Source organism: Mobula hypostoma, chromosome 28, assembly GCF_963921235.1.
Source record: "Mobula hypostoma chromosome 28, sMobHyp1.1, whole genome shotgun sequence".
NCBI classification, from domain to species: Eukaryota; Metazoa; Chordata; class Chondrichthyes; order Myliobatiformes; family Myliobatidae; genus Mobula; species Mobula hypostoma.
This window is the reverse complement of record NC_086124.1, coordinates 780,144-792,279: the sequence shown is the minus strand read 5'-3', so window position 1 is coordinate 792,279 and position 12,136 is coordinate 780,144. Positions and strand designations below refer to the sequence as shown.

The 12,136-nt window shown below is 50.2% G+C and overlaps 1 protein-coding gene across 2 annotated transcripts in view; it reads left to right on the top strand.

The window, feature by feature from the left end:
• The first annotated feature begins 9,550 nt into the window (after positions 1 to 9,550).
• LOC134338781 (tumor necrosis factor alpha-induced protein 3-like) overlaps positions 9,551 to 12,136 on the top strand; it is an 85,061-nt gene continuing 82,475 nt past the window's right edge. Inside the window, exon 1 of one of the 2 annotated variants that reach the window (XM_063034837.1) lies at positions 9,551 to 10,205. In XM_063034837.1, the coding sequence (XP_062890907.1) occupies positions 9,905 to 10,205 (301 nt within the window). In that variant the 5' untranslated portion in view covers positions 9,551 to 9,904. Of the gene's footprint in view, positions 10,206 to 11,135; positions 11,313 to 12,136 lie in introns of those variants that run through there. The other variant, XM_063034838.1, reaches the window with a different exon arrangement.

Sequence of the window (12,136 nt, the reverse complement as noted above, 5' to 3'; positions counted from 1 at the left end):
TGCGCCGCGTCTGGGACGGCCGGGGCACCGGCTGCAGCGGGTCTGGGACGGACGGGGCACCGGCTGCAGCGGGTCTGGAAAAGGCGGGGCACTGGGTTTGGGAAAGGTGGGACATCGGGGTGGGGACAGATGGGGCTTGGGTCATAGTTCAAAGTTCAAAGTAAATTTATAAGCGAAGTACAGATATGTCACCGTGTACAACCCTGAGATTTGTTTTCTTGTAGGCATACATAGTAAGTTCAAGAAACATGATAGAATCAGTGAAAATCTGCAGTCAACGGACAGGCAGACAATCCATCTGCTAAAAACAACAAACTGCAAATACAAAAAAGTAATAAAAATAATTAATAAATAAGCAAGAATATCGAGAACATGAGATGTAGAGTCCTTGAATGTACAGTAAGTCCATAGTTCAGAGTTGGGGTGAGTGAAGCTGAGTGAAGTTATCCTCACTGATTCGAGAGCGTGATGTTGATGGATAGTAACTGTTCCTGAGCCTGGTGATGTGAGTCCTGAAGCTCCTGGCCCTTCTCCCAGATGACAGCAGTGAGAAGAGAGCAGGGCCTGGTGGAGGGTTCTTGATGATTGATGCTGCTTTTCTATGAGAACACTGCATATAAATGTGTCGAATAGAAACATAGAAAACCTACAACACAATACAAGCCCTTCGGCCCACAGAGCTGTGTCAAACATGTCCTTATTTAGGGTTATCCATAGCCCTCTGTTTTTCTGAGCTCCATGTACCTGTCCAGGAGTCTCTTAAAAGACCCTATCGTATCCGCCTCCACCACGGTTACCAGCAGCCCATTCCACGCACTCACCACTGTCTGCGTAAAAGGCGTACCTCTGACATCTCCTCTGTACCTACTTCCACGCACCTTAAAACTATGTCCACTCGGTGGGGAGGGCTTTAACCATGATGGACTGTGCCATATCCACTACTTTCAGAATTAGAATCAGGTTTAATATCACTGGCATGAGTGTCCATGATGGAGCTGACTAAGTTTACAACTCTCTGCAGCAACTTATTTCAATGCTGTGCAGTGGCCTCCCCATACCAGACCAGTTAGAATGCTCTCCCTGGTCTATCTGTAGAAATTTGCCAGTGTCTTTGGTGATATACCAAATCTCCTCAAACTCCTAATGAAATATGGTCGCTGTCATGCCTCCTTTATAGATGCATCAATATGTTGGGCGCAGGAACTTGAAATTCCTCACTCTCCACTGCTGATCCCTCTATGATCACTGGTGTATGTTCCCTTGTCTTATCCTCGCTGAAGTTCACAATTAGTTCTTTAGTCTTCCTGATGTTGAGTGCAAGGTTTTTGCTGTGACACCGCTCAAATGATTGGTATATCTCGCTCTTGTACGTCCCCTCATTACCATCTGAAATTCTGCCAACAATAGATGTGTTGTCAGCAAATTTAGAGATGGCATTTGAGCTGTGCCTAACCACACAGTTCAGGTTGTAGAGAGAGTAGAGCAGTGGGCTAGTCAGTGAGGTAGAGATGTTATTTCCGATCTGCACAGATTCTGGTCTTTCGGTTAGGAAGTCAATGATCCAGTTGCTTTTTGTTGGATTTCCCATTCAGGCCATTATGCAGCTAGTCAATATACTCTCCACCACACATCTATAGAAGTTTGTCAAAGTTTTAGATGCCAAATCTTTGCAAATTTCCAAGGAAGTAGAGGTACTGCAGTGCTTTCTTGTTAATTGCACTAGGTGCTAGGTCTAGGGCAAATCCTCTGCAATGTTAACACCAAGGAATTTAAAGTTGCTGACCCTCTCCACTTCTGATCCTCCAATAGGGACTGGCCCATGGACCTCTGGTTTCCTTCTCCTGAAGTCAATAATCCGTTTCTCAGTCTTGCTGACATTGAGTGAGAGGTTGTTGTTGTGGCACCACTCAGTCAGGTTTCAAATCTCCCTCCTACCTGCTCATTCGGACAACAGTGGTGTAATCAGCAAACGTAAAATATGGCATTGAAGCCGTGCTTAGCCTCACAGTCATATGAATAAAGTGAGTAGAGCAGGAGGATACACACTTAGACTTGAGGTGCATCTGTGCTGATGAAGAACGTGGAAACCTTGATGCCAATCTGAACAGACTGGGATCTGTAAGTGAGGAAATTGGGGTTCTAATTGCACAAGCAGGTACAGAGGCCAAGGTCCTGAAGCTTGTTGATTAGTTTTAAAGTCACAGAGTCATATAAAAGTACAGCATAGAAGTGGGCCCTTCAGCCCATCTAGTCCATGTCAAAACCATTTAAACTGCCTATTCCTATCGACTTGCACCAGCACCATAGCCCTCCATACCCCTACCATCCATGTACCCATCCAAACTTCACTTAAACTTTGAAATTGAGCTCGCCTGTACCACTTGTGCTGGTACCTCATTCCACACTCTCACAGCCCTCTGAGTGAACAGGTCTCCCCTCACAAACCCCTTAAACTTTTCAGCTTTCACCTTTAACCCATGATCTCTAGTTAAGGCAACACACAGAAAATGCTGGAGGAACTCAGCAGGCCAGGCAGCATCTATGGAAAAGAGTAAACAGTCGATGTTTCAGGCTAAGACCCTTCATCTAGATGTAGCCTCACCCAATCTCAATGGAAAAAAGTCTGCTTACACTTACCCTATCTAATACCTCCTTCAAATCTCCCCTGAATCTTCTATGTTCTAAGGAATAAAGTCCTAAGTTATTCAATCTTTCCTTATACAGTATCTCAGATCCTCCAGACCAGGCAACATCCTTGTAAAACTTCTCTGTACCCTTTCAGCCTTATTTACATCTTTCCTGTAGGTAGGTGACCAAAACTGTACACAATACTCCAAATTAGGCCTCACCAATGTCTTATACAACTTCATAACATCCCAACTCCTGTACTCAATACTTTGATTTATGAAGGCCAATGTGCCGAAAGCTTTCTTTATGACCCTACCTACCTGTGACGCCACTTTTAACAGACTTTGGATCTGTATTCGCAGATGCCTTTGCTCTACCATATTCCTCAGTGCCCTGCTGTTGACTGTGTAAGACCTACCCTGGTTGGTCCTACCACAGTGCAACAACTTGCACTTGTCTGCATTAAATTACATCTCCCATTTTGCAGCTCATTTTTCCAGCTGATGCAGATCCCTTTGCAAGCCGTGGTAGCCTTCCTCGCTGTCCACTACACTCCCAATCTTGGTGCCATCCGCAAATTTGCTGATCCAGTTTACCACATTACCATCCAGATCATTGATATAGATGACAAACAACAGAGCCAACACCGATCCTTGTGCATACCACTAGTCACAGGCCTCCAGTCGGCAACCATCTACTTCCACTCTCTGGCTTCTCCCACAAAGTCAATGTCTTATCTAATTTACTACCTCATCTTGAATACTGAGCGACTGAACCTTCTTGACTAGCCTCTCATGTGGGACTTTGTCAAATGCCTTGCTAAAGTCCATATAGACAGCATCCACCGCCTTGCTTTCATCCACTTTCCTGGTAATTGTCTTGAAAAACTCTATAACATTGGTTTGACATTACCTACCAGGCACAAAGCCTTGCTGATTATCCTTAATCAGTCCATGTCTATCCAAATACTTATCTATCTGTTCTCTTAGAATACCTTCCAATAACTTTCTCACTACTAACGTCAGGCTCATTTGCTTATGATTTCCTGCTTTAGGTTTAGAGCCTTTCTTAAACTGTGGAACAACATTGGCTATCCTCCAATCCTGTCATAAGAGAGGCACTGGGAGCGGACCCAAATGCAAGACACAGACACTGAAGTACTAGAAACAGGACCTGACTGGAGAGCTGGCTCAAGAACACAGTCTTGGGCTAGGACATTGGCTAGGCAAGCGGGACCAGGACAAGGAAATGAGAACTAGGAGCCTGGGTTTGGACTCCGAGTCAGAGACTGGACAAGGACCCAGAACCTGGGTCTTGACTTGGGCTCGGACCCCAGAACTAGGCGAGGACATGATGTGGCTACAGGACTGGACATGGCTTGGGTACCTCATGGCTTGGGTTCAGACTCCGAGCCAGAGTCTGGACAAGGACCCAGAACCAGGGTCTTGACTCGGGCTCGGACTCCAGAACTAGGCAAAGACATGACGTGGTCTTGGGAGACAGGGCTATGTGAGGCTACTGGACAGGGCATGAGGCACATGGACAGGATGAGAATATGAAGCCTTGACTTGGTACTCAGAAACAGCAAAGCCTTGGACTTGGGACGACAGGAACCTCAGAACCTTGGACTTGAGATGACAGGAAGGCAGAACACAGAGCCTTAATTTTGGGGAGGACAGGAACACAGAGTCTTGGTATAGAGCACAGGAACACGGAGCCTGGACTTGAGAGACAGGAACACAGGGACATGGAATACAGAGCCAGGACCCCTCCTTGGGAACAGGACTTGGGGCCAAGACTCTACACAGGATGCTGGACATGATGAGACAGTTCCCAACACTAGATAGCAGCAAACGGCCGGACCTACCTAGTGAAGGTGTGGACACAGAGATGGTTCCCAACACTAGGTAGCGGCAAATGGCCAGACCTACCTAGCGAAGGCATGGACACAGACAGTTCCAACTCAACGATAGACAGTTCCTTACCTTGACACAGCAAGGCTCTGGTCTCGCTCCAGTGGTAGAACTTGACAAGGTTGCAGGGCAAGGCTCCAGAAGGAAGGGGAAGGGAAGGGAACAGTCCAGCCTCAAGGTAATGGCAAAGACAGCCTGGCTTACCCAACAGAGGTAAGGACAGGAAGTGACAGATCTGACTTACCTCACAGAAGCAAGGACAAGATACTGATGAGACAAACCAGCAACCACACTCGAACCCAGGGCCACTTATATTCCCAGCTCCAAGACGAGCATCAGGTGCCTATGATTAAGCCCAACTGAAACAAGGGACAGCTGGAAGACCCAGAGTCCAGAGTTCACAGACTGGACCATGATAAGTCCTGTACCTCTCCTGTCACTAAGGATGATTTAAATATCTCTGCCTGGACCCCAGCAATTACAGCACTTGCCTCCCATAGGATCTGAGTGAACATCTTGTGATGTCCTGGGGGTCTATCCACCCTGGTTTGCCTCAGGACATCAAATGCCTCCTTCTCTGAGGGAATGAAAGTATTGCAAGCCAAGCTGTCGTGGATAAAGAGCATTCCAGATGTATGTATTTTTGCTGACAACATGTTCCAGACCTGAGTGAAGAGCCAGTGAAATAGCATTGTTGTGGTCCTGTTATGTCTATGGGTAAATTGGAACTGGAGTCTCTTCTCAGACAGGAGCTGATCCGTTTCATCACCAGTTTCTCACAGCACTTCGTCACTGTGGATGTAATTGCCACTGGATGATATTCATTGAGGTAGGTTACTACGTTCTTTTGGGGCACTGGTATACTTGAAGCCTGCTTGAAGCAGATGGGTACTTCAGACTGCTGAAGTGAGAGGTTAAAGATATCAATGAGCAGTCCAGCCACTTGATCAGTCTTTAAGACTCGCCAAGGTACCCTGTCTTGGCCAGTCGCTTTCTGTGAGTTCACACTCCTGAAGGAGACTCTCACATCAGCCTCAGAGACCGAAATCACAGGGTCATCAGGGACTGTGCGGGTTCATAAATTTCTCTCCATATTCTCTCCAAAGTGAGCATAGAAGGCACTGAGCTCATCTGGGAGCAAAGCCTCGTTGTCACCTATGCCACTTGGATTCACTTTGTAAGAGGTGATAGCGTTCAACAAGCTTCTTCGCTGATTCCAGTTTAGTCCTGAAAAGCCATTTCACAGGTGAGGTGACTTTCTAGAGATTGTACCTGGACTCTTGTATCTCACTTGGTCACTATACCTGAATGCCACTGGTCTGGCCCCCAGCAGATTGTGGACCTCATGGTTCAGCCAGGGCTTCTGCTTGGGGTTGAGGGTTTACTGGACCTTGGACAGAGGTGACACTGGCTGCACCGGGTGTAAAATCCTGTCGCTGATCGGATGGTCTGGCCAGAATCCTGCTTACGTTTCTTCTCTCGCTGATCAACCAAGGGGCAACAGGGAACTAGCGGGAATGTCGATGGGGGGCTTCCTGAATAAAGTGGGAACGAAATTCAAATGTTGCGGCTACTGGAGGACAACGTAGCCCCTCTTCTCTCTCCTAATCTCAGGAAATAAGGCCCACCCCTCCCGGTGTGAAACGTGGGCTGTTCTCTGAAGCGAGCTTCTCGTAACCCGGTGCATGGACCTGCTATGTTTTAGAATGCTGGCAATGACAAGCCATTCGGCCCTGCGCTCCCGTCTGCCTCTTTCAGCGGGGGGCCCAGTTACTTCTGTGGTCGAGTGGGTAACAGTGGCGGGCGATGGGAGCTGTTGTAACTGCGCCCACCGCCCGTCAGCAGACCACGGCATCCGCCCCACCATCCTTGGACATTACGGTGCTCAGCGGCCGACCCCGCCGATAAATGAATTCAGTCGGTAGACATCGCGAATGTGAAAATCCGGATGGTAGCTGTGTGATCACTCATGGCGGAGCAGCCCCACCCTCTGCCGCATCCGGTAACCCGGCGTCTCGTTCCGCGGGCGGGAGTAAACACAGAACCCGCTGCGGGAGGATGCAGTGTCTGGGAGGGAGCGACCATCGGTATTTATCTGATCAATCCAGATCCGAGATCTTGATAGGAAAAATGTGGCTGCCCATCTTCCATGCACGACTCCTCCCCACTTCACACACACACACACACACACACACACACACACACACACACACACACACTCTCACACACACACACTTCACACCCTCACACACACACACACACACTCACACACACACACATTCTCACACACACACACTTCACACCCTCACACACAGACACAGACACACACACACACACACACTTCACACCCTCACACACAGACACACACACACTCACACACACACTTCACACCCTCACACACAGACACACACACACACACACACTCACACACACACACTTCACACCCTCACACACAGACACAGACACACACACACACACACTCACACACACACACTTCACACCCTCACACACAGACACACACACACACACACTTCACACCCTCACACACAGACACACACACACACACTCACACACACACTTCACACCCTCACACACAGACACACACACACACACACACTTCACACCCTCACACACACACACACACACTCACACACACACACTTCACACCCTCACACACACACACACACACTCTCACACACACACACACTTCACACACACACACTTCACACCCACACACACACACTTCACACCTACACCCCACTTCACACACGTACACACCCACTCTCTCTCTCACACACACACACTTCACACCCTCACACACACACTCACACACACACACACTTCACACCCACACACACACACGCACGCACACACACTCACACACACACACTTCACACCCACACACACACACTTCACACCTACACCCCACTTCACACACGTACACACCCACTCTCTCACGCACACTCTCTCTCTCTCACACACACACACACACTCACACTCACACTTCACACCCTCACACACACACACTTCACACCCACACACACGCACACACACACACTCACACACACACTTCACACCCACGCGCACACACACACACACACACACATACTTCACACCCACACACACACACATACTTCACACCCACACACACACACTTCACACCTACACCCCATTTCACACACGTACACACCCACTCTCTCACGCACACACTCTCTCTCACACACACACACACTCACACACACACACTTCACACCCACACACACACCCACACACTTCACACCTACACCCCACTTCACACACGTACACACCCACTCTCTCACGTACACTCTCTCTCTCACACACACACACTTCACACCCTCACACACACACTCACACACACACACACTTCACACCCACACACACACACGCACGCACACACACTCACAAACACACACTTCACACCCACACACACACACTTCACACCTACACCCCACTTCACACACGTACACACCCACTCTCTCACGCACACTCTCTCTCTCACACACACACACACACTCACACTCACACACACACTTCACACCCTCACACACACACACACTTCACACCCACACACACGCACACACACACACTCACACACACACTTCACACCCACGCGCGCACACACACACACACACACACACATACTTCACACCCACACACACACTTCACACCTACACCCCATTTCACACACGTACACACCCACTCTCTCACGCACACACTCTCTCTCACACACACACACACTCACACCCACACACACACCCACACACTTCACACCTACACCCCACTTCACACATGTACACACCCACTCTCTCACGCACACTCTCTCTCTCACATACACACACACACACACACACACACACACACACACGCACGCCTCGGCCTGCTGAGTTCCTCCGGTATATTGTGTGTTTTTTCGGTTTCTCTGTCTCGGGTGTCTCCCAGACAGAAACACTTGTCATCAGGAACGTTTCAAGAACAGGTTTCAGACTGATGTTGAATCATTTCGCTCTTTAGTTGTCTGTCTCTAACTTGCCAAATGAAATGAAGCCCAGTCCGCTGCGAGTGTGGGAACAAGTCCCTGAGGTGTGCCCCACTCAACAGGCGGAATAGAGAAAATAAACCTGAATATGGAAGCATTCCCGTTGTAAGAAGGACGTGGTTAAACTGGAAGGAAAAATTTGTTGGATCTTGCCAGGACGAGGGATATCGGGAAAGGTCGGCCTGACCTGGTCTTTATTCCGCGGAATGCTGGAGAATGAGTTTATATGACCCGATAGAAATGTTTACAGTTATGAGACTCAATATGGTAACAGTCTTTTCCCCAGGGTAGGGGCACTGGTTTAGGGTGAGGGGAGGAAGATTTAAAAGCGATCCGAGGGGCAACTTTTTGACACGGGACAGTATACAGTAAAGAGTATAAAAACCACGGGCTGTCAACGCTTCGGAACAGAGGATCGGTCCGGGCTCTGCATTTCCTGCTTCCTCAAGCACTTGGAAAGCCTCGGTAAGTAGTTTGAATCATAGAATCGAATAGCATGAGAACAGGCCATTCAGCCCATCTAATCCATGCTGACCAGTGGGCATCCATCTGTATTAACCCCATCTCCCAGTACTTGGTCCACAGCGCTCTGTTCCTCCGTGGTTCAAGTGATCGTTTAGACTCCTAACTGCTGTCAGTGACCGCTCTCCGGCAATGTGTTCCAGGCTCTCTGGGTGAGGAGGGTCCCCCACAGATCTGTGCCGTCTTGTTGTACCTATGATATGCGTCTGGACTGCCTATACTCCTCATAACTTTATATACATCCATCATGCGCGCTCTTAACCTCCTCCGCAACAGCGAGAACAGACCCGGACTCTGCAATGTCTCTCCACCTCCTTCCCTCCCCCTCCGCGTCTCCTCCCCGCCCTCTCCTCCTCCCCACCCTCATCCCCTTACCCCTCTTCCCCTTCACCCGCTCCCCCACTTCGCGCGGCGCGTCCCCTGTTCTCACTAAGGTGCGAGTGCGGCAAACTCCGCGCGACACGTCAATAAACCTACCGGAACGATAGGAGTGTGGGTGGAGGTTCGGATTATCGACGCCACAATTTCCTCCCCCCCCCCCACCCCCCAGGCTGGGCGCGGAGACTGAAAGGTTAACGCTGTCTGTCGACTGGAAAGTCCCGAGACCCAGCTCAAAGACAGCGAGGCACGGGACTGACGGCAGAGGCAGCGGTGCGGGAGCCAGTGTGTGAGCGGAGCGGGTCCCGAGTGCGGATTCCGCTGCGGGACCTGCCAGCCGGAGCAGCGGTGCGGGAGCCAGTGTGTGAGCAGTTGGACCCGAGTACCCGTTCAGCTGTGGGACCCGATGGCCGGCATGGAGCTCCCGGCGAACCTTTCGGACGCTAACCCAAGGAAAGCGGAGCATCTGCGGGCTCTGATCGGGGAGGACGTGGTGAAGTCGCCGGGCGGCGGCCCCCTCCTCTGTCATCTGCAGAGGTTACATGTCCACACGCTGCAGCTGCCCAGCACCAGGCCGTATCCCGCACCGCTGCGGAGCCTCCTGGAGCAGACGCTGCTGGACCAGGCACTGAGCCGGGCATTACGCACCGCCAGCATCCTCAACTGGTGTCGAGAGCTCCGCACGGTGTATCCGCTCAGGGTCTCCGGTAAGCAAACCGTCTACGCAGCCGGGGCTGCTCCCCCACCTGCGGATTCCGCAAATCGCCCGTTTCACACAGGTACTAAGTCAGAGCGGGGGTGGCGAATTTAGATTCCTGCGGCTTCGTGAAACCAACGCCTATCTCACAGTCAGGGCTGGAGTCGGTGGGAAGTCAGTGCAAGGCACCCGGTACTGAGGGGCGGCCGAGGTTCGGGGTGTCCCCGAGGGAGGACTGTAGATCCAGGACCTTCCAAAACGAACACCAGACACGGGGGTCGTTGCTGATAGTGGTGAACGTTTTCCGCTGAGGCAGTGTGCGAATTTGCAACTCGCTCTCTCTTGTAATTGGCGATCTATGTCCGTACTTACTAATTTTACATCCAGCGACGTAAGTTTTGTTTGCAGAGCTATGAACGAATTTGGGAGGAAGAGAGAGAGATAGAATTGGGTCCTCTGAGATCCACTCGGTTCTCGAGGAACCTCTGTCCCCTTTCCGGGGATTAATTCGGTCTCCGCTCTCTTTACCGCCGGGCGATTATCGGCCAGGTTGAATTCAGTAGAATCACCGACTCTACCGTTATTTGTGTGTAGGGGGTCCTCGATCCTCAACCTCAGTCTCTGGAAGTTATCTGCATAAAAAATTTCTCTAATATGAGAAAATCTTCAGTTGCTAGAGATCCAAAACAACACACATAAAATGCTGGAGGAACTCAGCAGGTCAGGCAGTTTTCAACAGGAAAAAGTAAACAGTCGACGGTTCGGGCCGAGTCCCTTCCTCAGGACTGGAAAGAAAGACGAGAAGTCAGACTTTTGTGTGTGTTGCTGAAAATGTCTCTGACTTCTTCTGACACAACCCTGTGCTCGAACTTCAAGGGGGGAATTATTTCGGATCGGAACAGTTGAGCTCCCGGGACGAGATCACGAAGTGTCCGTGGAGAGGGGAACAGTTCCAGGTCAGAATTCTGATGGAGGGTCCTTGACCTGAAACGTTCACCCCACCCACTCCACGGATGCTGCCTGGCCTGCTGAGTGTTTCCGACTGTTCCAGTTCCCTCTCAGATTTCCAGCAACTGCAGTTTTTGTGGTTTTCCAGTCAGTGTGGCAACCATTTAAGGTACTAAGTACTAGTAATACTGTGACTAGATTGTTCATCAGTAAATATTTATTCAGTTAACTTTCAGAGCCGAGGGTTTTTTTTTGCACGCAAAGGTCCTCCCAGTGACAAAGGGAGTCAGGGATTGTGTTCTGTCGTCGGGAGCTTGGAAGTCCTTGTCGTGGATTAAACTTGCTGGAGTGGACGTCAGCTTCTCCAGAGCTGGCAGCGCTCGCCACTGAGTCCAGGAGCAAAGGGGTGAGCTCGCACAGATGGTCTAGGGCTGCATACGCGTCTACCTCACGCAGAATAATCAACCACATGGACAAAACATCTTGGCACAACGGCTCAGCATTCCCAATGTTCCACAGCTGTTGTGGAGCATATTCAACAATAGACACAAGAAATTCTGCAGATGCTGGAAATCCTGTGAAAATGCAGGAGGAACTCAGCAGGTTAGGCAGCTCCCCCCTCCCCCTCCCCTCTTCTTCTATTCCCCACTCTGGCCTCTCACCTCTTCTCAAATGCCGATCACCTCACCCTGGTGCCCCTCCTACTTCCCTTTCTCCCAGGGTCCATTCCCTTCTATCAGATTTCTTCTTCTCCAGCCCTTTGCATTTTCCACCAATCACCTCCCAGTATTTTACTCCCCCCCCCACCCTCTTCAGTCTCTAGCCTGTCCTCCTTCCCCTCCCCCACCATCTTAGTTAGGCATCTTCCCCCTTCCTCTCCAGTTCTGAAGAAGGGCTTCTGCCCAAAACATCAACTGGTTATTCATTTCCATAGACTCTGCCGGACCTGCTGAGTTCCTGCTGCCGTTTGTGTGTGATACTCAACAACAAGTT